At 41.0% G+C, this 26,793-nt stretch overlaps 1 protein-coding gene across 5 annotated transcripts in view; it reads right to left on the bottom strand.

The window, feature by feature from the left end:
• Positions 1-26,793, bottom strand: part of NEBL (nebulette) — a 164,964-nt gene that overhangs the window by 107,210 nt on the left and 30,961 nt on the right. For all 5 annotated transcript variants that reach the window (XM_019532267.1, XM_019532276.1, XM_019532299.1 and 2 more), the window contains exons 6-8: positions 9,936-10,037; positions 8,900-9,001; positions 192-299 (exon numbers count right to left, since the gene is read on the bottom strand). In XM_019532267.1, the coding sequence (XP_019387812.1) occupies positions 192-299; positions 8,900-9,001; positions 9,936-10,037 (312 nt within the window). The remainder of the gene's footprint in view (positions 1-191; positions 300-8,899; positions 9,002-9,935; positions 10,038-26,793) is intronic.

The raw sequence follows: 26,793 nt of genomic DNA, 5'->3' as shown, positions 1-26,793 counted from the left end.
TTTCAAACTGATTTCCATGTTTAATGCCATATTCAACCCTCAGTTACTTTAAATACACACAACATAATACAAATTGTGTTCTTAGAAAAATCAAAGATGCACAATGCAGCTTCAGCTTACAAGCAAGTTATAAGGCCTACAGATACCATATTTTCTTTGGGCTAGGCCACAGCATAGAATAATGAACTTACATCACTTGCCAAAGTAGCTGCAATCTGTGCTTGTTTGAAAGCAGCACTGTCAAGAGGATTATACTGGTGACTCTTCATTTCTTTATTGAACTGCTCTTTGTATTTAACCTGTTGTCAAAGCAAACAGATCTTACATTAAAATGTAACAGTGAAGGGAGGCATGACAAATTCAGAGATTACTAAGGAGCTTATTAAAGACAAATTCTTCATCCATGAATCCCACTATAACAACAGTGAAAAAGATGACAAGAGAGAAAAGTTCCCCATGAGCACATTTTATGTAAGAATATTTCTACTTTAACATATATTAATCACCTGTTTTAAACAAACAAAGCCCCCAACAGTTGTATGTAAATAAAGGTAATAAAAAGAAGCAAATATATTTGTGATATCACTAGCACCACTATCATTGACAATGTATTATTGTGGATTAGGTATATGACAGACCGCACTGGGTGCATATACTTACTAAAAAATAAGACTATGATTATTCAACTGAATATTTAAAAGACCTCATTTCAGCCAGAGCTCAGTCTATACTATGTTAGTTTTTTACAACCTCTCATGTAATTGAGTCTTACTAACATAAAAAAATAATTTTTAGATTTACACATGCATGTATTTATACTCAAGTGCTTGAGTAAAAAAATAAAAGCCCTATATGATCTACATGACCAACCAATATTAATAAAGTTGGATTAGCGAATACTCATTGAGACTGGCTTAACCCTGAGAGTGTACAGATGTACACTTAGATGTACAGATGTAACACTTAGAAGTTTGGGAAGTTGAATTTAGGTTAAAAATGGTTGCCCAATCTAACTCAGTGATTAGACAGGTGACAGGAGCCAGATTTAAGGTAATTCTCAGTAGGGGAAATAGCGGGCAGGTGGGATTGGTGGGGGGGAGGGGTTGGTGGTCTCAGGGTACTACTGGAGTCCTCAGAGGGGCCTGGGGATATCAGAGGTCTAGTGGGATCTGTGGGGGGTTGGTGGGGTCCTTGGAGAAAAGGTTTGGGGGAATTAAGAGGATAGTGGGGTCTGTGGGGGGTTGGAGCCTAGCAGCATCTGTGGGGGGTTGGCAGTATTAGAGAGCTCCTGGTGCCAGTTTTACTAGCGTTTGCCAGTGCCAGAACCCCAACTGAAATAAATCACGGCAGGAGAAGGAGCAGGCAAATCAGGCAGGCTAGCAGCTCCATGTGGGGGTAGGACTGGGGGATTAGAAGGTCCATGGGGAGTTATTGGGGTCTGAGGGGGGACTCCCCACCCCAAAATAGGGGTGACAACCCCCCAATCCCACCACCTCCAGATGAACCCCACCCCCAAGACCAACACCCCCTCTGATCCTGCCCACCCTTCCCTTCACCCTGACATATTTCAAATCAGGTTCCTGCACCAGTGGTGGTTTGTAGGCTCAGGGGTACCTGGTCCTTGGGAGGAGGTTGTCCATCGGGGGGGGGGGAGGAATGGCTAGAAATAGCCTAGAAAGGAAGCTGCTGTGAGCACCTGGGTTTTCCCCACCCCAGGGCTCCATTCTGAACATGTACAAATATTCAGCTAGATTAGTCTAACCATAACCAATATAACTTAGGGTGCCTCTTAGGTGAACTAAAGTTAGAGTGAGCCATCCATTTTTTAACCAATCCAACCTTCAGAGAACATCTGTACCGTTCAAAATTTAGATGGACCAAACTAGGGTTTTAAGTGTAAGGTCCACATATGGGTGAACTAAGATAGGTTCAGTGGCCCTTTTTTATGCTCTGTAACCTTCAAATATCTGTAAACACCCAATGACTACTGAATACTCATTGAGAATGGCTTAATTCACACAATTTTGAATAACATATCAATGAAAAGATGCTAAAAATATTCTAGAAGCCAAAAGAAGTTACATTTCTTAAACCAATTATTTGTAAATTATCCCATCAGTACTATAGTCAAGGATAAAATTCTCACCCAAATCATAGCCATTATTTGTAAAGATGGGCAAAAAGATCTCTGAGCTCTCCATAGATTTCCTGCAAGACCTTAGGATACACACAATTTGCCTCAATGCCTTCATCTATAAAAAAGGAATTGTGCCTACCTTGCTGCTGTGACATATAGATTGAATAAATATCTATCTTTAATCTTTGGAATTTTTTAAGAGGAAAAAAAAGAAAAGGGGGAAAGGGGTGCAAATAATTATAGTTAAGACCACAACACCAGGTAAAACATACTCCCAAACATAAACATCTGCAAACATATAGAAATTAAGAAAATGGTAAAATTGTATGCTTAAACTCAACCCATTGTGCATGACTGTTAGTTGTGTCATCAAACTTCATGCTCACTGTCCTGCTGCTTTCCAACAGTTGGGAATAATGGGGCAGAATAAAGTTCAAATTTCATTTTGAACTGTGTTGTTTTTGTGAATATAAGCCAAGATCCCTCATGCCTGAGTCTACATTACATCCAATACAATGTACCATGCTATCCATTAAATAAATATGCAAGTTTTTTTTCTTCTCCCTGCACAAGTGTCTGATAAAGTGGTTACACTACAAGTGCCCCTTTCAGAAATTATTTTTTTCAGGGTTTTATCATTGAAACAATTTTCATCAGCATTTTAGATTTACTATAATGCAGAAGACTCATCCTGTTTTAGTTTACATAAGTATCACTGCATTAACTTAGCAAATCTCTTATCTCAGGAACATTAGAAAGAAAAAAAATCAGTCACTTCACTATCTACGTTCCAGATCTATGAAATGATCAAACAAATCAAACTTATTTCTCAAAAGCAGTAAATCTGAATAATGTAACTTCTAAAAAAGACCTTTCTGTGAGAACCCAATAAGCTTTATAAATTTTAAGGCAGATTCTGAGAAGAAACATCTATTGATTTCTGGTGGGTTCTTCTAATTCACATTGCAAGACATTTGCATTGGCTTTGGTTCAGTTAGAAATGTGCATATCTGGATGCAAGGACAATTACTTTGTCAAGGCAATTACATATTCACTATAAGTAGTAGCATAGGGATAACTTTGAGGCTTTTTCTTTATTAAAAAAGTTTGTCTCCAGCTTGCTTCCTAATATAAATTCAACAAAATTAGATTTGCTAGGAAGTGTGAATCAATGAGCCATCTAACATGGGGATCAAATAAGCATGGCAAATGCAACCCTGTTTCTACTCCTTGGGAAGCAAAGTACATTCTAAAGTCATTGTCCATATAACCATTATATTACTCAATGCCATATCATCCCCTTTGTCAACAAATGACATCAAGCTGCACATGTGGACTGAGTCTACAATATGTCCCTAATATTCAAGCAAATGGGCACTCTCCCCAACTAATTTATCATGCCACAACTGAAGTAATCTGACAGCCATAGATTTTAAAAAATAATAATGGTACATTTCAGTACAGATATTTCAGTAATGAATTCTTGTTAGTGTTCTGTAATACTGTTTCTCATCACATTAATGGGACAGACTAGTGTTGAAGAAAAAAACATGACCACAAGGGGCTGTAGTACATTGCCTAAAAGAATGAGGGTTCTAAACTTAGGGGGACCATATATGCAATCTGATTTTAAAAGTCTATAATCTAGGAAGTGACCTCTGACTACCTCCATATCTAACTGTCTTGTCTTGCTGTACTACTTCATTGTCTCTGCTCTCTACTCCAAAGCCACATCGCTTTGGGGCAAGGCAGAGGCAGAACAGTAATTTTAATGGACCTCAACAGGATCTCTTTGCACTCCCAGCAATTTATAACTGATATGCCATGGGTAAGCATTTTACTGAACACTGCACATATGTTCATTTTTTCTTTTTATCTATTTTTCTTTTCGTATTATTTCTCCCTTTTTAACGCAAGCCCAGAAACAATGAAGGAAGATTAGGATAGAGAGAGAGGGAACAACAAACAAAGTAATCAGTCAGAGTAAGTACTTGTATGCTATGTTTACTTTCTCTTGGAAGGGAAGAAGGAAGAAATATGGCTTAAAGAAATTAAATAGGCCTGAAAGAAAAGATATTAATTAAAAGCAAACAAGAAAAATATTTCAATGAGACAAGGGTGGTGATGGATGCTAAGCAAAAATGTGGGAGTCAAAATTAAATTCATTGGTGGAAATTTATCTAAGAATTTGATCTTTAAAAAAAATCTCAATAATGACATGGGTTTAAAATAATACATCTTAATTAAGGCCTTTTGTTTGTTTGTTTTGTAGAGTGGAGGATTAATTTAAAGGAAATGTGTGGGATCTGCATTCTATTGTTGCTCAAGAATGAGCAGGCTTTAACACAACAACCTCCCTGAAAAAACTTCTGGCATCAAATAAAGTTTGGATAAACAATTTTCTCATTTGCCTTACACAAAACCTATAAAAGTCACAATTGCAGCTACATAGAACAGTTTCTTTTGAAGCTTAGCAGCAACATTCCTGAATCAAATCTGTAGTTCAGAGCTGTTCACACAGGGAGTGTTCAGTTTCATAAATGGATGACATCACCATCCAAGTTTGTTCAGATTTACAAAAAAAAGAAAAATACAAAAACCGAATCATTCAGCCACTGGGATCCCAGAATGTACTACTGTAATAAAATATGCTTACAGCAGAAACGCTTCCTCATGGCCAAAAACAGATTAAGAAGTGGAAAACCTGCAGGAATACCTAGTTACTGAAGGATATGTAATGTAAACATGGAGTTAAATTAAATGTGGGTGCCTGAAAGTGCTAGCTGAGTTTAAGCTAAGAAAAAAAGACACAAATTGAGTGCTTAAATTCATTATTTAATCCCTCAATGTTATCTCCATTGGTACTCTAATGTGAAGTACATTTTACACAAAAATCTTACCTCTATTAACCCTTTCCTGTAAAGCAGGTATCACATTGGTGTAATATAAAATGTAAATTAAAATTCAAAAGAATTTATAACAAGACTATAAAGTTAGTATATATCATATATGTATTTGTACATTATAGACATACATACACACACACTGTATTTTTCTACATACAACATGTGCCTTTTTCCCCAAAATCAGCCCCCAAATTGGGTTATATGTATTAAGAGGGGATGCTGATTTTCTGCAGGAGATACAAGCAACCTGCTCTGATTCCTGCTTCACAGTGCAGCAGCCATTGCATTACTCTTCAGGCAGCTGAGGGAGTCAATTGACTTAATGGCTCTTTGTTCTTTACTCCAAAAGTTCACTATCATTTCTCTTTTTAATAATCTTGGTGTTCCACTAATCAAGCTAAAATTCCTCAGGGCAATTTTGCTTTCTGTTAACTGTTTCTGGTCTCCTCTTCCTAGTTCATAGCCTTCAAGCCTCTTCAGCTCTTTTCAAAATCATAGATCTACCCATGACAACTAGTCTTTAGCAACAGATAGGGTTTCAGCTTTAGTTAAACAAGAAAGGGAGGGTGACTCAGCTGAAGATTAGATTCTACCCTTCCTCCATGCAAACATAACTATGGGGAAAAAAGTTCTCTTCATTCTGCCTTTCAAAAACAACGTATTATATTCCTGGACATGCTGTAGGCAAGAAAATACAGTATACATAATAATGTTTTTGCATTGTATATGTATATATAATGATAGGAATGCTTAACGTAAGTGGTTACTGATTTTTAAAAAGAGTTAATTTTAAAAATTGAACAAAAGAGATAAACACAGTCTCATCACTATCAGGACAGAGAATATAATTATAAAATAAGGTATATTCTAAACAATATTAATTCCCTTCTAATGATAAGAAACTAGACATGTAAAAGCTTCATTTTTCCAAGGTTCTAATTAAGTTCCTACTTTTCATGCTGATTCAAATAAATAACAGTGGCACAGATTGTGATGTGCAAAAATGCACTAGTCCAATAAAGCTGCCACTTCGCTGCTTTTGGGTGTCAATTTTCTTCTTCTTTTACAAAGACACAAAGCTGGCAGAGGCTTGAGGGTCAATCACATCCCAAAGTTGTCACCCTCACTTTGACTCAGATCCTGGATTGCCTTCATTTTGGTACACTCACATCACCTTTTCTTGTTCTTACCATCTCTACCCCTATAGTATCTGCACATATACAGTCCATTAAAATACTTCCTTTTCAGCCCACCATAAACACCATCTTACCCAATTTGTCATTTTACTATAACAATGTGTGACTTTTTCTTGAATGCCCCCAATCCTGGATTCACAGTTATATAAGTCTTAGTTTTCATATAAAAACAAACAAATAAAAAACACCCTTTCCCCACCCCTGAAAAAAGCCTCTCCTACTGGCTGCAGGTTTGTCTACACAGCATAACGCAGTGTAACACACACATCTGAGCTAGCTTAGTTACTTCGAGACAGGGTAGCACGGACTCTGCATGGCTGATTTACCCAGCTTCTCAAAAAACTTTGCACTGAGTGTGTACAGATCCTAGTGTAATAGGATCTTAGAACCACAACTGGGGTTCCTAGACACTGCAGTTAAACAAATACACAATGGGTGCATCTACATATGCACTTAACAGTGTAATAAAATAGTTTGCTGTGGTGTAAGTGTCACAGTTTACATATGTGATGCTATTAGACCGCAGCAAGCGCATTTTTGCCACTGTAAGATAGTACTGTAAGGGACAGTACTATCCCAAGTGGCAAAAATAACTGTGCTTAAATACACGTGTAGATGGTAACTAGAGCTGCTTGGGGCACAAGGGTGCTACAGTGCAAGGGCTGCCCGTTGCCTACGCTTGCACTGTAGTACCTTTATACCCTACCCAGCCCCTCTGCTGCTGCTACCTGGATTCCCGGAGCTGAGTCCCTCAGGCCCCTGCTAGCCCGGGGCTGCTCCCCCCCGGCTCAAACTGCTGCAGTCCAATGCATGTGCAGATGCTGCACCCAGGAAGTTAACTCCGGTGCAAACTGCACCAGAGTTTATTGAGTCATACTAATTACATGTGTAGATGCACCCAATGTGATTTACTAATAAGTGTGAATGTGCGGCACTTTGCCAGCCATGCCTCTCCAGTGGCCACACCCTCAGCTATATGAACCCTAGGTATAAGCTAAAGAAGAATAAGAAAGGAGAAATAAAAGTACATAGCTAGAGCTGAATGATGGAATTGGTATAGCAACAGTCTGCACTAAGCAATAAATTGTATTTTATTATTATGATTGTTAGCATGGGCAATGCATAGGGGGTGCACGTGCACCCCCTGAGATTGGCTGTGCTGACACTGCTGGCGGTCACCACTCGCCACCCCTTTTCCCCACTGCCGACACCACCACAGGCTGCCTGCAGAAGCTCCCCACTCACCACTGCCACACCCCCACCACAACACCGCCGCCGCTACCTGAGGTCAGTCACCATGCCCCCTGCCAGCCTCGGGAAGCACGAGATGTTCATGATTGTTAGTAACAACTGAAGCAAGCTGAGCCAGAAACAAAAGCAAAGGGCAGCTGGAGTGTGCTGTTGGGAGGCGCTTCTTGATTTTGTAAGTATGTGAAAAATGGAGATGGACTAGGGAAAGGAGCAAGCTCTCTTATTTATGAAGTGGGTTGCAGGGGAATGGAGTCAGAAATGTAATAGAGTACATTTTAAGTGAACAAAAAGTGCATGTTTTGTTTATATTTTTATAAATCAGTAACTGTGACTCTTAAAGAATAAACATTTTATCCCCTTCCCATCATTAATATACAGATCTAAAAAGCTAATCCCTAGCTTGTCACACAGAGCATGCACTACTTCTTGAGTAAATACCAGGAGTATGAGAAATGTATTAAGTGCTTGTCAGTCTGCTTGGGAATTACCATTTAATGTGTTACAAAAAAGGAACAACATCATCTAATTAGAACACAAAACCAGTTTTTAATTGATAAAGTGAGCAGAAGTTGTTTTTGTTTTTTTTTTAATTCTATGGCTTTTAAATGCACAGTGTTCTTATAAAAAGGGTGCAGTTTCTCTGGAAAATTCTTTATACATAGCTGACCTCTGGACCCAGTACCTGATCCTATCAAAAGGAGCTAAAGACCGCTAAAACAGGCCTAATGCTTTTTGCTAATTGTTGTATTCTATACTGTTCTAAACAGTTTTCTTCATGGGGTTTTTCTTAGCTCTAATGAAAATTGATGCCACCAAGTCAAATGAAAGAATTACACAACACTGCACCGCAGCTTCTTCTATGCTATGTTTATTCATGTGTTTTCAGTTCCAGGGAAGATTGATACTACCTAGCAAATCAAAGAGAGTTATATACATCTACATGAGGAGACAATTTGGTTCTTGATTTGATTTTAATGTATAAGAGTAGCTACATTTTTGTCCACTTAGAATTGAATCCTGATCCCTTTTCTTACAATGGTGAGTGGTTATATAAGAAGTCCCTGTTACCTCAATCACAAAATTAGTAAAATTGGCTGAATCTGACTCTAGATGACAGAGTTAATATTTCAGAAATCCTAGAAAATACTACAACACATTAGTCTGACAGCCTACACGTAACTGAGTCTAACAGTGCATTGTGCTTCTGTTTAAAATTGTATCTACTGTTTTCTAAGCATCTTAAATTTACCAATTACTGCAATTTTATCTGAAATGGGTTTGGAAACATTAGCTTCACATTTTCATGCAATTGGAGATAATAATCTTAACAAATACAAAATATTTTATTGTGTTATTAGGAAGGAGATATCTGAATGAAGTCATTGTAAAAATGACAGACATGATCTTACTTGGCTTAAAAGTTTAGAAACTTCTTTAGCATGCTCGAAATCTGATCTTCCAAGTACAGCAGACTCCTTATTCATTTCTCCTCTTCCTTTCTTATACTCAGTCTGTAAAAGAAGAAAAAATAATAAATTAATACTAATCACTATTAAACTCTTTGCTTCTGTTTTAGCAAGGGAAATATAAGCATTAGAGTTAATAGAAAAGAAAGCATCATTTAATGACCTGCAGTGACACTACTCTCACAAATGTTCTAATCAGATCTTTAAAAAGGCCTTCCCAGCTTTCATTAACAACATAATATTTACTTTATCTGAAATACAATGCACTGCATTCACAAAACAACTCTATCCAACTGCAGAGTCCAACTTAAGGGGTGACTGAGTCCCACAGTTCTCAGTCAAGTCAGAATGCGTTATAGCAGCTCAGCAATTCTGACAGTTTGGTCCACCGTTTCCGTAACATTATTTTCAGTATCTAACAATAGTTTTCAAACAAACCTAGAATGAGGGAGTGGCAGTCATTTTAAGGAGCTAACAATAGTTTTCAAACAAAACCAGGAGGAGGGAGTGGCAGTCCTTTGAAAATAAAAGGTCTAGTGCAATCCTGTAGTAGGAAACTGAAGTCAGTAAGGCTGCACTGATACAATGGAGTAAAATTTGTCTCAAAGCTGAAAATCCATGATCTTTCCTAGTAAAACAAATCCTCTAGCAAGTACACTGCACATTTTTTCTAAAATGGTCAGAAAAATGGAACTTGTATAAATGAACTCTCAAAAAATTATTGGTGATAGCTCAAACTACATATTTTAAAAAATGATTTCTCAGGCTTCAAAATGAAAATGACCATGTTTTGAAATGATCTGGGCAAGTCCCCACTCTCACACTACTTTTATCTAGGTGAATAAATATAAGTGCAGGTAAATAGTCTGTGGTAGCAAGTTTGAACACCTCAGCAAGCATCCCATACAGTCTGACTAAAGGTGACATGAAGAAAATAATATATTTCAAACCTGACAGAAACAGTAAGTGAAGAGCATACATTGCTTATTATCTTTGTTATCCCTGTTGCCATCTTTATGTCTGGCCTGTTCAGCACCTCAGTGTATCTATGCATATCTTCTACATCTTTTTTATACGACACCTGACAAACAAAAGACAGCTTTGTTTAAGAAATAGAAGCTTATACATCATTTCTCAATGATTTATCAGCTCAACCACCAAAATCAATAAACCTCCAGCTAATATAATTTATTCCAGCCCCACCCTACTTGGCAGGGATTATTAAGTAAAACCCAAACACAGGTTAACTGGATAAGGAAAACAAAAACCCTCAAAAACATAAAACACTGTTAATATAGCAAACGGTCCCATTAAAAGGGATGGCCTAAAATGCTAACAGTGCATTTCTGTTCGGTTTTTTGAGCACTTCATAAAAATTCTGAGATACAAGGAGCTACACGAGACGCTGACTGCGCAGTAGCCAAAAAATATTGCACAGTAGTGCATCACAGCACAAACAGTACTAATACTCTACTGCACAATATTATTAGGCTGCTGTGCAGTAGCATCACCTAAAAGACATTTGCCAGTGCTACTGTGCAGTAAGTCCAGTTAGTGCACATTTATTTAGTACTTGCTAAGACAAGTACTAAATAAATGCGCAGTAACAACTCTGCAGTAGCATCTCATGTAGATGCACTCAGTATGTCATTAAATGTTCCTTCCTCTACAAGTCAAGTCATCTATTGCCATGCCTGAAAACATGGAGGGTTGGCAAGCAATAAAGTTGCGAGGACAATGTTTCCAGCATGAGATATTCAAGGTAGAATTTTCCAGACTGTGTAAAAGTCAATAATATAATGAACTGGCACAATGGGTCTTTGATCAAAAGGCAAGCAATATGTGGCACAGGCCCCAAGATCTCCCTTGACCAAGTCAGTCATAGAAAGGGCACAAACTTTGGGGCCACAGCCCCTCAAACATAAGCGAGAGTGTTTTCTTTCTGATTCGGGATATGTGGATGTTTTCACTCCCATGCAGTAGTAGCACATGTTCCAACACAAGCACATTTTCTTGAGTTGCTTTTCAATCAGTCTGAATGATCACGAAAATTGCCCCTAGTATTTCCCATCTTTAAACCAATCAAAAACATGCATAAAAGTCTGAGAGCAGAAACCAAAATTTACTGGTACTACAAAGCTTAAACGCATCCATATCATTTCTGTATTTTTGTACTTTTTTAATTCCTTCAGTTGCTTAACACATTAAAACACATTTTGATATTGTTCTTATCATCATGCACTCCTCTAAGATTTTCTCAGTTTAACATTTTGCTTATTATAAACCACTAGGATAATTCATGTTTTGAAATGGAACATTTTAATCCATGCATAATTTTAAAACTTCAGCTGGTCAACATTCAAAACCAGGGTTCTCAACAACAAATGCAGTCTGTAGAAAAAAAGAACATATAAAATATGTCTATCCATTGTTGACAAATATTTTTAAAATACCTGCAAGTTAACATGAAAGTAATTTGCATCCATATGGCTTAAGCTAAGTAGACAAGTAAAGTGGGCTCTGATATTTTGGCCACCTGCCCACAAATACGATCTTGTCATTTTTAACCCACAATGGCAGATGAAATACTAACCAAATTACTACCAAAATATTAACATGGACATTTCTTATTTTTTACAGTTTGTGAAAGCCACTGAAAAACATTTAACAGAAAACTAAAAGTACAAACAAGAATTTGCAATTCAGAGCTTTACATGGATTTAGCTAATTATATGCTGTTCATCCTAATGACCACATGAGGTGAGGCAAAAAACACAAAGGCAGCTGTAACAGGTTTCTGAATAGGGCCCTATCATCCATGTAAATTGCAAATTAAAGGCCAGCATATGTCCTCAAAATAGAAATTAGTGCTGGAATGAATGGTAAATTCAAACAAGAGAAAATCAAGGAACCAGGGTGATGACAGATGTGGAAACTTGGTCACTTATTGCTCCCTCATGGCAGTAATATAGTGCATAAAATAACATATCATGGTTAGTTTGAAGGGGCAGAAGGGAAAAAAGTCAGATAGTAACAGTCCTTTATATTTCAACATTTCCAATTATATTAGATGCAAGGCCTATTGCAATAGCTTTCTTTGGTTGAATTATTATTCTTCCTGCACCCAAACCAGAATGAATACCTATTACTTATGTCTAGAAGTAAGTCATCTAACATTTTACAAATGTCTGCAATATATATTTGTTCCATTCTGCAGCTTGTCATACTCCGGTGAGAATATAAATGTTATGCAGTAGAACAGTAGTTTGTCACAGGTAGGTCAAAGAAAGAAAAAATATGTTTCCCATTTCCTGAATAACCTCAATCCCTGGATGTTGACCCTTTCCCATTGGGACAGCATGCTGGCCTCTATTACACAGCTGCTATTCTGCTCCATCTAGTAAGATGTTTTTTTACAGTGCTGTATTGTAACAGTAAACTGAAAGTTACTCTGATAGAGAAGGAGAACAGATGTAGTAAGAACTAATCAGCTCAGTGTGCACAACCATAGTTTCAGGTTAAAAGCACAGAAAGCAAAAAGTAGAGAATCACAAGTGGAAAAGTAATAAAGCCCACCCAGGAAAAGAAAAGGAAAAAAACAGAAAGAGGAAAGAAAAAAAGGTGAAAATACTGTCAGAGAAGGAAGAAAATCATGTTTAGATCCTTGGAGTAGGGACTATTCTTTACTCTGCGTTTTGTCAGCTTCATACAATGAGTACTGACTAGGGCCTTGAGGTGCTACCATAATATACATATTAAATAATCATGCCAATAGCTTACTTAATCACTTTTGAATGGAACAAGATCACAGTTAGTTCCAAGAAACTACTCTCTTTTATTGACTTTTGTATAACAATCTATAGCTAGGGCTGTAGCTTTTAGCAGCAGTGAAAGTGTTAAATAAAGAGTACTAGAAGCCTGATGATAAGTTGAGGAAGTAAAAGACAAGCAGGAAGAAGAAACCATCTTTATCAATTTCAACTTTGAAGTTATCCTGGGCATTTTCAAATACCGTATTTACCTCAATCCCAGACAACTTTGAATTTAAGACAACCTCCCCATAATTAGATTCTATACTCTAAATTCTGTAAAATTTGTTATAATTCTCCATGTATACAGTTTTTGGAGGGTCATCTTAAATTCAGTTTCCCCCCACTGCTGCAGCAGAGAAAGCAGTGGTGAGGGGAAAGTGGTGAGAAAAGCAGCAGTGGGGAAAACAATTGTCACTGCACAGGCAGCTTGCCTCCCCAGGCTAGGGACAGACATTACACATAAACCAGTTTAAGTGATCAGAAACTGGTTTAAACCCATAACAGAACAGATATGCACTGCACATAAACCAGTTTGAAAAAGGCTGAAACCAGTTTGAGATAAACCTGGTTGAATGTAGTATCAGACTTAACTGATTTGGCTCAAACCAGTTTATGCAATGTCTGTCCCACACCCCTTGCTGGTTTAAATTATATCAGACTCCACCAGCATCCCAGCATGCTGTCTGGGCTGGGCAGGGCTCTCTGCTCCACAGCAGGGCTGGCCCCTCCCCCTCTCTCCCTGGCTGCAGCTCCGGCAGTCTCTACAGGTATCTGCCTGGCTTCTGCTTCCCCCCGTCCCCTTCCCAGTCTCTGTTAAGCAGGCATTCCCCCTTCCCTCACAGATACCTCTCAGCATTAGCTAGCAGACCACATACTGACTACCTCGGAGCTATAGCAGGCAGGACAAAGGCAGAATCAACAGGTAGCTGGTAATGTTCCTCTGTTGTTTTCTTAATGGGATGATAAACACTAAGTTAGAGGTGATAAACATTCCCTGCTGGGCTGCTCAGGAGGGATGGGGTGGAACATCAGACCATCTTGCCAGGGCCAGGCCATGCACCCCCACCCCCTTAGCTCAACTCTGTGAAAGGGAAGGGAGGGCGCCCCCCTCACCAGCTTCTAGTCTGCTCTAGTGTGCCCTGGCTTCTAGCCTGAACCACTGCAGGCATGTGCCTGCATTTTTGGAATGTCTGTCTGGTTACAAACTGATTTAGCCTAGCCAGGTTAGGCTAACCTGCAAAGACTGAATCAATTCAGGCTCAGGATTTTTTAATGTCTGTCTTAGCCCCAGTGACTGTGACCCCCACCCCCAGCGCCCGCTCCCCTGCAACCTGTCCCCTCTGTCACTTGCCTCCCCCTGCTGCCTGCTCCCCCACCATTTGTTCCAAGTGCCTTCACACCCCTAGCCACTTGCCCCTTCTGCTTCCTGCCCTAGCCCACTATGGCTCTGGTTCCAGCCTGGGACACAGAGCATATGGTGGCTCTTGCCCCAGCCAAGCACCAGCAGTGGCAGCAGCACCAGCCCTGGCCCCAACCCTAGTTCTGGGTCAGGCCTGGAGCCAGAGCCACAGCAACTCCCTTGCTGCTGTGCAATCTCCCCCATGCTCCCTGCACCATGCAATCTCCTGTCTTTCCTCCACCCCACACAACACAGTCTCCCCCATGTCCCCATACTCTGCACCACATGACTTTTCCCTCATTTCCCTCACCCCTGCAACAACACAATCTTCCCCGTGCTCCCCCCACCCATGCACCACACAATCTATCCCCCAGCCATGCAAAATCTCCCCCCACACTCACCCCACCCCATACCACACTTGCCACCCCCCGACACACACATGCACAGAAACTACTTGGTCTTCCTCCAGTTGAGGCCAGAGCCAGAGTAGCCCCCCACCCTGGCCATATTTAAATCTAAGACAAGGTTTCTTTTTCCCCATGCTGAATGAGGAATCCAACTCATCTTAGATTTCAGTAAATATAGTTTTTTCTCACATTTGCAAACACTCTTGCTCAAATGCCTGCCAATAATCAAGACATGAGTAGTTTCTTCAGTGCAACCAAATCTATATGTGGGTCAAGCACACCAAGAATCATCCCTCTGAGGTCCAACGATAGAGCAACGCTCCTTAAATATAACTCCACCACCAACCCATGGTGAAAAGAGCACTTTTAAAAGCTCCTGAACTGAGATTCTAATGACAAAGACAATACCACCAAAGCCACTCCACAGGAATCTGTTAAGGACCATTCTGCAGATTCATCAACTTATCAAGAGGCCTTGAAAGCCATTAAGCTGATGAATAACAACAAAGTACATGGTCATGATGAAACTTATAAGCAAGGTGGAAGCTCTCTCACCAGCTACACAACATTATGAAAATCTGAAAAAACAACTTGAGAAATGCCAAAATCATTACTATAATCAAGAAAGGAGATAGATTGGATTGCAACAATTATCATAGTATTGCACTCCTGCCCATAGCTGGGAAGATCCTCACCAGCCTTCTTCTCAATAGACTCACTTTCCTCAGTGAGGAGATTCTACCTAAGTCCCAGTGTGTTTCAGATCGCTTGAGAGATATGACAAACACTATATTCATTGCTAGACAGCTGCAAGAGAAGTACTGCAAGAAACAACAAGATCTTTACATGGCCCTCACTGACATAAATAAGGACTTTGATTCAATCAAAAGGCAGGCCCTATGGAAGATCCTAATGAGATCTAGATGCCTGCTAAAGTATGTTACCATTATCAGACTGCTTAACGACAACAATTATCATAAGCAATTGCTTGAAAATGGATCCATTCACTACTAGAACTAGAGTCAAGCAAGGATGTGTGATTGTACCAACACTCTTTCCCATCTATATTGTAGCTACTCCACATCTTAGTGAAAGATTTCCATGCCAAGTCAGCATCCAGTATTGCATGGATAGGAGCTTCTTGAACATCACCTGGGTACAACAAGCCCCAGATCTACCACCTCTTCTGCAGTGCACTGAGATGGATACAGGTGGTCATAACCCTTCAGCTGGGTCTAGCCACACACCTGAAGTGACCAGCAAGGGTCTGTGGACCCTGGGCCTCTTCCAGTATAAAACACTGACCAGAAAGGGGAAGTGTCCAGGTAACAAGATTCAACATAATTCAGGCTGCTGCATCCTTGGCTTGTGCCGCTACTGACTTCCTGACAGACTCTCTGTCAGGAAAGGCAAGGTGGCTGAGTGGTTAAGGCAAGAATGGGTTTAAATCCCTTCTTTCATGGGTGGTGGTGGTTGGAGACTTTAGAGGCACCACCTGCCAGCTTCACCTGTTATCTCAGAAGGTCTGCTGCTTGCCGGCAGTGCAGATATAGGGTGTCATGGAAGGACTACCAAGACTCACCGGGCCCTCTGACTACTACCCTATGCTGCTCATCCTTGTGGCCACCCATGGTATTTCCTGGGGGGGACCCTGAGCAGGTCAAAAGTGACTACAGGGTTATGGGTACTACAGAGTGAAGGGGATAGAGGATAAAGTGGTGTTCTCCTCCATCTTTCCAGTAAAGGAGAAGGGCCTGGGCAAGAGCAGATGCATCCTTCAGATCAATGCATGGCTGTGCAGATGGTGTTTCCAGCAGGGCTTTTGTCTTCTTCAACCATGGGATGTTGCTCCAAAAAGAAGAATGGCTACAAAGAGATGGGATCTACCTTACAAAGAGAGGGAAGAGCACCTTTGCACACAGGCTCGCTAACCTACTGAGGAAGGCTTTAAATTAGGTTTGCCAGGGATGGAGATGAAAGTCCTGAGGTAAGTGGGGAAGCAGGTGACCTGGAGGGAGTAACATGGGAGACCTTCTCATTCTTCTTAAGAAACTAGGGTAATCAGCTAGTTACCGCACATGTCTGCATGAATGTATGGAGCCTGGGAAACAAGCAAGAAGAAATGGAAGTCCTTGCTGACCACAGAACTATGATGCGAGTGGAATAGCTTGCATGACTAGAGCACTGCCATGGACTGGCATAAATTGTTCAGGAATAACAGACAAAAGAGGCAGAAGACTTGAGCTTTATGGTAGAGAGCTGTATAACTGTTCAGAGCTCCAGTATGAAACTGGAGATAGACTTGTCACAGGCTCTGGTTCTTATGAGGAATTTAAATCACCCTGACATATGCTGAGAAGGCAACATAGCAGTACACAGGCAATCCAGAAAGTTTTTGGAGAGTGTTAAGGACAACTTCCTGGTGCAAGTGTTGGAGGCCAACTAGGGGCCATGCTCTTCTTGACCTTCTGTTCACAAACAAGGAAGAATTGGTGGGGAATGTAGAAGTGGTAACTTGGACAACAGTGAGTACAAGATAATTGAGTTCAGGATCTTGAGGAACCAAAGGAAGGAGAGCAGCAGAGTAAGGACCCTGGACTTCAGAAAAGCAGACCTGGGCAGGATCCCCTGGGAGGTCAGTCTAAGGGGGAATGGAGTCCAGGAGATCTGGCTGTATTTTAAAGAAACCTTACTGAGGATGCAGGAATGAACCATCCCAACGCACAGAAAGACTAGCAAATATGGCAAAAGACCTGCTTGGCTTAGCAGGAAATTCTTCTGTAAGCTAAAACACTAAAAGGAAGCTTACAAGAAGTGGAAACTTGGACAGACTATTAGGCTGGGGACCGACTGGATAAGAAGCAGCTCTGCAGAAAAAGATCTGAGGATGACAGTAGACAATAATTTGAATATAAGCTAACAGTGTTCCCTTGTTGCAAAGACGGCTAATGCCATACTGGGCTGTATTAGAAGAAGTACTGCAGGCAGATCAAGGGAAGTGCTTCTTCCCTTCTATTTGGCACTGGTTAGGTCACATGTAGAGTACTAGAGTTTTGGGCCCCCAGTATAGGAAGGATGTGGACAAACTGGAGAGAGTCCAGTGGAGAGCAACAAAAATGGTTAGAGGACGGGGAACATAACTTCTAAGGGGAAACTGAGGGAGCTGGGCTTATTTAGTCTGGAGATGAGAAGATTGAGAGGGGATTTAATAGCAGCCTTCAACTACATGAAGGGTGGCTCCAAAGAGGATGAAGCTATACTGTTCTCAGTGGTGGCAGATGACAGAACAAGGAGCAATGGTCTCAAGTTGCAGTAAGGGAAGTTTAGGTTAGATATTAGGAAAAACTCTCACAAGGAGGGTAGTAAAGCACTGGAACAGGCTACCCAGAGGGGTTGTGGAATTTCCTTCCATGGAAGTTTTTAAGATCCAGCTAGGTAAAGCCTTCGCTGGGATGATCTAGTTCAGAGTGGTGCTGCTTTGAATAGTGGGTAGGATTAAATGACCTCTTAAGGTCCCTTCCAACCTATTAGATCGAATTCAACCTCTGCCGCAGGCAGGAAAGAGTGCTGGGGTCAGATGACACCAGCCAGGTGTCTATCCAATCTCCTTGCAAATACCTCTAAAGAAAGGGACAGCAGCACCTCCTTTAGAAGCATATTCCATATTTTGGCAACCCTCACTGTAAAGAATTTTTTCCTGGTGTCCAGTCTAAATTTGCTCTCTTTCAGTTTTGGCCATTATTTCTAGTTACCTTGATGGGCACCCTGGTAAACATCATATTCCCTATTTCTTGATGAAGGCTGCCACTAGATCACCTCTCAGCCTCTTCTTGCAGAGGCTGAAGAGGTTCAGGTCTCCCAATCAGTCCACATAGGGCTTTTTCTGTAGGCCTTTTACCAGACAAGTGACCCTCCTGTGAACCCTTGCCAGGCCATCCACATCCCTCCTGAAGTGTGGTGCCCAAAACTGGACGCAGTATTCTAGTGCCTGCCTGAACAATGCTGCATAGAAGGGAAGTATCACCTCCCTAGACCTATTTGTGATACACCTGCTTAAGCAAGAAAGGGTGCAGTTAGCTTTACTTATTACCTCATCACACTGGTGACTCATGTTCATTTTGGAGTCAACTATGACTCCAAGATCCCTTTCCACAGTTGTGCTACTTAGAATGGTAACTCCCAGGCTATAGGAGTGTTGATGATTCTTCCTCCCCAGGTACAACACATGACACTTATCCTTGTTAAACTGCATCCTATCCTGTTCCGCCCATTTCCCCAGTCTGTCAAAATCAACCTGAATTCACTCCCTTCCCTCTAGTTTCTTTATCTCCCCCCATAGTTTGGTGTCATCAGCAAACTTGGACAGGGTGCTTTCTACTCCCTTGACCAAGTCACTAATGAAGATATTGAATAGTACTGGTCTGTGGCAGAAGGCCACCTCTGTTTCTCCCCAAAAACTCTGCTCTGTGACAATCTGGTTAAGATGGGCCCTGCAGAGATTACATACCTTACCCTATCTCTTTAGGTAACCTGAGCTGAGGGAGGCGGGAAACCTGCTCCCTCTGCCTACGTGACTGGCAACACATACCTGGGTGAAGGGCTTGGGCTACCTGAGGAACTAGGAACTGTCAGTCTGCTCAGCAACTAGTGATGCATTTCAAATTAGTTGGCTGACAGCCAACAGGTGCTGGCTTCCATTGGACCAGGTAAATGAGGTCATAAGGGCTATATAAGTTAAGGACTGCCTGCCCAGGAGAAGGGAGCAGCAGCCATGAGGAAGACTCAGACACAGAGAAGAGCTGAACTATCTGAAACTTGCTCTCTCTCTCAAGACTCATGATCAAGGAACTGCCTGCCTCCAGAGGGAATCTCCACCTGCCTCTGCATGATACTTGTGAGTAAGCTACCTGAGATCCAACTAGATACATAGCTTGCAGTAACTCAGATGCATGATCAAAGGCTACCCAGCCATGCCAGTTTGCTCTATGAGATTTCTCTGATATTGCTCTACCCTGTACCCTATTCCAACCCTATCCCTTGTAACCAATAAAGTTCTCCTTTGTACCTAGCGTGGGAGACTTATTGGGAGTGGGTCTAGATTATGCCTTGGGGTCCCCTTGGTTCATCTGACTAAGGGAGACCACTACTTGTGCTTCCAGCTGAGGGAACCATCCCAAGTTCTTGAAGTAAATCAAGTACTCTTGAGAGCTACTAGGCCTGTGTTTCCCAGGGTGCACAGAGCCAGAATCAAGCCCATCCCTGGGTGGTGGCAATGTTACTCCCAGGCTAGCAGATGTGCTCCAGGAAGGGGGTTGGCCAGGCATGAGGTGCCCCCAAGGAGGCACTCAGAGCCTGGAAGGTGGTCGGGCGCAGTGAGATAAGTGGCTCAGTGCAGGAGCACCCCCTATTAGCCCGCCACAGATCTCAGGACAGAGCCTTGGGGGATTCCGCTGTCTAAATTTCTCCCAGTAGAAACCGACCCACCCACCAGCACCCTCTGGGTGCATCTCATAAGCCAATTTTCTATCCACCGAACTATGTAATAATATATATTGCAACTGTTTAGTTTACTTATAAGAATTGGGTGCGACACTATTGTCAGGGAAAATTTTTGTGTGTGCTGACAACACAGAAGTGCCAGAACTGACATGCGCATCTGACCCTGTGAATAGAAAATTCCAAAGCTCACCCAGTGCGTGCCCCCTGGGTGACCTGTGGGCTTGTCAGTCATTACTGACCTACTTTCCCTACAGGCGCATGCTCATACTGTGTCAGCTTCTGACTAAGCGCATGCTCAGAAGGAACCTGACATGAGGTAATCGGACTAGAAATTTCTCTGTGGAGAGCGTTTTGATTGGCCACTAAATTTGTATAAGAGACTAGTGAGCCCCTCCCTGAGGGAGAGACCAGAAGCAGCGTGTTGCAGAGACTGCTCTTAGCAGAGACTGTCTCACGCTGTGGGGGGAAACCCTCTCGAGCTGAAAGCAGAGACTGTTGCTACTGGGACTGCTCCTCAGCTAGGCCTCCTGGACTATTGGTCTCCTCCCTCGCTTGGCGTTTCGCACCGTTCTCGTTATTGTTATTACCATACCGATCTTCTGGCTTCTGAACACTGGCACCGATCAACAACCACCGATCCAGATCATCCCTATAACTTCAACTTCGGCTTCTTCATTTACTGACTCACCTGGCTTCCGACCTCAGCTTTCTTCACTGCCATTCGATTGTCTTTGGACTGGCGTCACGACTATTTTGTTCTTCTCAACGAGTTACAGTTCTGTTTCTTGTTCGTTTTATTCGTTCAACCCTATATGAGCTGTTGACCAGCCCTGAGACTATCCAACAGGCAGCTGCACCTATCCCAGTCGGGTAGAAAGCAAGGGCTTGTTGGGGAACCTCGTGGGCCAACAGACCCCTTCTGTTGTTTGTCTTTGTTCCTGTTTAACTGTAACTGAAGAAAGAATTGTGCCTCTGCTTCAAAGCGTGAGTAAATAAATCCATTCTTTGTTTGAAACCATACGCATCGGTGCCTCTCAGACTCTGCCGCCACTAATCCCACCTGTTTGTGTTCCAATCTGCCACCACCCGGCCACCCAACCATGACACCGTGAGCTTGATTTATCAACTCCGGGACAACTATGTTAGGTTAGTCAGGCAGGATCTGTCTGCTATGAACCCATGCTGATTGCCCCTTAGCATTATTTTACCAAAAGGTCCCCCACAAATGTGATCCTTAACAATTTTCTCAAATGTCTTGCCAAGGATAGAAGTGAGGCTAACCAGCCTATAGTTACCTGGTCCCTCCTTCCTCTCCCTCTTGGCCCTTTTCATTCTAAGGTACTTAGGGAACTAACTAGAGTCATAGTGGAGTCGCTGGCACAACTGTTTGAGCACTCATGGCACTCGGGACAGGTCCCAGAGGATTGGAAAAGGGCCTAACATCTACGAAACTATGAAACCTTAGTTGTCTATGATTCTGAATACCTCAGCCAGCTTGCCCACAGATGCTGCATTTAGGCTGACCCTTTCGACACCTGACCCAACTCTAGTTTGATTTCCTAGATAATTGATTCTGCCTCCTGAACCCATGCTCTGCCTGACCCTCTGGACCTCTGACTCAGTTCCCAGATGGATCTTCTGGCTTCCCTACACTCCAACTTAGCACACTCCCCTTTGAGCTTGGCAACTTCTCCTGACCCTGTGGTAACTGACAGACCTAGTTACCCATGACCCCACATGACAGACATGGAAAAAGGAAGAGTTTCACAGTAGCCTAGAAAGCCAAAATGAAAAAATGAAATATTAGCATTGATACCAGGGAGGCTCTAGCACTGGATCATCCCCACAAATCAGTCTCACAATCAAGGCACACAAACAAAAGACACAAAGGGAAAGATAAACTGTGATGTAACAACCAGAATCTACTCCTTCCTCCCAGAACTATTTACCACATCTGCACATGAACATCCAGATCTAGGATCAGTTTCTTCAGTCCTCTAGAGACTCACCCATGACTTCTGTTTACTGGAAAACTAAGGGCCTTGTAACAGCAGCAGCAAACACTTTCTTTGGAAGGTTATTACATTCAAAGTAATCTATCATTTTACAAGAAATTGCAATTTAAAAGTGGCTTCATGTACTCAATAGTTTTAAAGAAACATGTTGAATGGAGTGCTCACCTGTACAAAAATTCTCTCACTCCCCAAATTTATTAAGTTTGAATTTCCACTGTTACTTGCAAAACTTAAAAAATATTCAGGCCTAATTGATAATTAGTTGACACATATTTAGGACGCAATTTTTTACTTCTGTAAACAGGCAGAGCTCCTTGAAACAACTGAGGATCTGGCTCATGCTCCTTAAAGTCTATATCTTTGTGATCATTTAGCTTTGATTTTGTATTCAAAGTGTACATAACATTTCCTCTTTTGTGAGATGCACCGAAGTGTAATTAAACAAGGAGTTAGTCATATAGGGTACAAAGCACCTCTGGCTGTCAGTCTGCTGATTTAATATGATAAACATGTCCAGTTTTAAAGAATTCAGCTGCCTTTATGTCTTTTTATCATCTCCCTACAGTTAACACCTGATCAAAAAGGACATTTTGTTTTTCAAAAAGGAGTTATTGGCAAATTCTGCCCTCAGATATACTCTAAAAAAATCAATGGGAAGACGGAAATTGACCAATAGTCTTAAAGTGAACTAATCAACTTTTGGTAAGCTGAAATGGCTCGTGACACTACATTTTTATAACCCTATTAGCTTCCCCTCTGAGCTAAAGTATTATCACTGTGGCATCCAACCTACACTGGAAAAATGGCCAATTGCTGACATTGTCAGCTACAGCTTTCCCTGATCTCACATCAAATGATGTAGAAAAATATCTCCCTGCTTGTACACACAAGAAAACACATCCCCATTCTTCCTGGTAATGGTGCTGAAAACTATTTGGTGCCATTAACACCAGCAATAAACACCATTTGGGAGAGATCCAGGAGACCTACCATTGATGACCAATGTCACCGCAAAATTAGTCAATGATGACTGATTTTTCCCAATATAAATGCAGCATAGAACGCCAGCTTTAATGTGGCTTTTGTCAAAGGCTCAACAAGAGGCATCCCCATCAGCCATTTCCACAGTGGTGGCATATAAATATGCTCTTAATTTTAAAATTAATAATAACAGCATATTAGAGGAATTGTAATTTTCATTTGGTATATTATTTTTGTGGCCTGCACCCTATGACTTGATATGCTTTTCTATAAATAGTGATCATTAGTAAGCTAACAGAGGTATTAGAAGTCACCACCACTGGTGTTCATTGGACTGCATAAAGTGTATATGCATTCTGGAAGCCTGCCCAAATAGTGGTTATTACTTTAAGGACAGCATGCCTAGCAGAATAATCATGGGACATCTTTTGGTTGACAAGAGACCGGGGTTTAGTCCCAGATTTGACATCTCTCTGAGTGTTGATGGACACATCTGTCTTCATTTTTTATAGGAAAGACAATATTTAGCTATTCCTTTTAATGGGGTGATGATCTCCCGAGGTCCCTTCCAGCCCTAATGTCTATGAAATCTATGAAAAAATGGAACGAATTACATAAACATAATCACTGATACAGATGTGAGACACCCACTGTATGACCATCTCACAGCAGACAAACATCTGAAGTCATGCAGGAGCTTCCTCATCAGCACTCAACCTCTCAATGCCACATCCAATGAGACACAGCTACAGATGTGGATGAGAGGCTGAAGAAAATACAGTGAAAAAATGGACATTACAGCGGCTGAGACCTTACCAGCAGGGGCTGACGAACCATGGCAAAGATGGTAATGTCTCAACTGCCTACATACCAGAGTTGGGCACTCCAAGAAATCAATGAAGAACTGGGGCTATACCATTGATTCAAACACCTGTAACTGTGGCACAATGCCTAATACTATGCAACACCGGCTGCAATGCCTGCTACTTGAAGGCTCATGTGCAATGAAAGATCTCGCAAAGTTCAATAAAGAAACATGAGCAAGCATAACAAAATGGTCAAATGTGGTGGGGACACATGAGAAGAAGCAGATCACAGATTTTAGGAAACTGAATATGTAAACTTATACATAAGCACCAAGGATTATTTTCGTCCTCAAACTGTACGGTGCATTTGGTGATCATCTTTACTAGTACATTATGTAAGTTGGGTAAAATATTTCAGTCTGCAACCGTTTCTAGTACCAAGTATATTTCAGTTTTCATGTTCATCTCTCCTTCCATTTCTATGTCCAGAGGTCCCTTTCCTTACCATTTGCAATTTATTACAACCCTTTGATATCTATCTTTACATACTTGAAAAAGGCAGAAGTTATGGCAGGGTCGCATATTATAGCAGAGGCATTAGAAGGAGGGTTCTGTGCCCACGGTGGCAAGCAGCTGCAGCTGTTCCTAGGCTGCCAGCAGTGCAGGGAGGTTTCTTTCAGTGCCCCTCACCCCACCACCAAGTCAATTACAGGGGGTGATGCTTTATGGTATTAACTGATTCAGAGAAGTATGTTCATAGGGAACAACCTACAAACTTACTTTGCTTTGACAAAGTATCTGATAAAGTAGATCGCTGCCTAGGAAACCTCATGACTCTCTGAATCAGTTAGTCTCTAAAGTTTGACCCTGCCCTACCTTCTGCCTGACTTCAGATTAAGGATGTTATTAGACATTACTTTTCTCATGTACTAAATGCTCTTAAGATGAGAGTACCCATAAGTTAAGGCAAAAGTTGATTAGCTAAGTGCCCTCTGTGCTTCTCAAAGTTGCACCCCTTCCAACAAAATGGTGTTAGGCAGCTCATGTTGCAACTCAGATCAGAGCCAGGCACATTATAGAGGGTATTCATCCTTGCCATGTGACTGCTTACAGCAAGTGCTAACTTTAATACCACCTAATTGTCTGGAGGCAAGAAACAGACATTGTTGAACAAAGAGGATTAACTGTGATTCGATGCTTCATGGCACGGCTGATTCACTTCATTAGTAGAAACACATTGGCCCTTGATCTGCCCTTAATAACAGGCAGGTGTTCTAGGGGCTTGCCCTGGGTGGCTGGTGAGTACAACCAGCTCAGGCTGCCTGTACTCTTTTGCCACAGAATAGACATCTGCTGCAATAAAGTGGCAGAGTCTATTACCAGCTTTGTCATGTCACTGATTTTCCTTGTTACCACTCTTGTCATGCCACTAATGTGCTGCGACAAAGGGTAACAATGTCTATTTGCTAAGGATTTGTGCACCCATAAAAAATTTTATGGCATCACAAATGAAACACCAAGTGACATCTCTTTCCACCTTTAGAGTTCGCACATGCAAGCTATAACATGTAACAACACTCTGCCATAGCTAACCACCTCTCTCCTTGGCCAACCAATACTTTGAAAGTGTTTATATATTTCCAGGCATCCTTAACTGAACAAGGGTCTTTTTCCTTTTTGAAAAACTTAATCACCTTGCCCGTTTTTTCTCTTTTTTTTTCATCTCCTCTATCTCCCCGCTTCTGATCTGGCACTCTCAGCTAGAAACAAGGAGAACTGGTTCCTTGTTACCAGACAACTCTCCACAGACTATTAGCTATTACTGTGTAGTCATTCATGGTTTGAAAATCTTTGGATTACATAAAAGTATAGTAACGAATATGGACACCAGGGAGGACTGGAAACTTCTTCTCCAACTATCAGTGTTTTGGGTAATGAAGTCAGGCTTTTAATATTAGTTTACATCTATTAATTTACTATTCATATAATCCATTTTTTACTTAATAGACACACAAACATTTATGTATAAAATTAGAGTGTTAATCATGTTTTCATTCTAGCACTGAATAGAGTGTAAAGTAATTTTGTAAGTAAATTTCTTCCAGTTAACTCCAGTCACTGTTATTGAGAACAATTTTCTTTGGTAAAAGTACTAAAAAAGGTGAAGATCTCTCTTTTACAAATGATCAGGTTGTTAGTAGATTTTGCAATATATCCCTATTATGCAGCTCTAACTCACACTTAAGCAGGGTAATATTATTCAAAATGGAGTAAAGACCTGCAGCACATGACAGCTTAAACTGTCAGCACAAATGTATTTTAAGTGGAATACAGTCTTAATTTTTAAAGGAAATTGCACGTTTCACACAGTTAGGTATAAATGTCAGCCTTATTTTAAGGCTGAGTAAATAGTCTTAAACACATCCTAATCCTATTAGATGCAAACCCTGAATGTAAAGGTTGAATTGAGTTGGCAGACTATTGTAGGTAAACATGCATTTGGCTCCCATAGGTATACTATGCCGCGTGGTGGATAAAAGAGCTTTGTCCTCCTATTCCCTCAGTAGTTTCTCTCTTTAACACCGTACTTCTCAAAACCACAAATAGCCCAAGTTCCATATGACAGATGCTTCATATTTGGAATCCTTAGTGCTCCATATTCAGAGTTAAATGTGAAACCTCATGTGGTTCTTAATTAAACCTTTACTTACAAAATGAGAAATCCCCAAGCAAATATTCAGCATGGTGCTCAAGTAATTACACACAGTAGGTGTGTAACTCCCATTATCAATAATTAGAGTTACATGAGAGTTCCTTGTGTGCAATAAAAATATATTCCCACTACATCTTAGTTCCATATACGCAATAGAAAAAAGACTATCTTGAAATAGATTAAAGGAGCTGGTTTTTTCCTTAGT

The sequence above is a fragment of the Crocodylus porosus genome, unplaced genomic scaffold (assembly GCF_001723895.1).
Source record: "Crocodylus porosus isolate Cpor-Errol unplaced genomic scaffold, CroPor_comp1, whole genome shotgun sequence".
In the NCBI taxonomy this organism is placed as follows: domain Eukaryota; kingdom Metazoa; phylum Chordata; order Crocodylia; family Crocodylidae; genus Crocodylus; species Crocodylus porosus.
The sequence above is the reverse complement of the archived record's forward strand: the minus strand, read 5'-3'. Positions and strand labels throughout refer to the sequence as shown.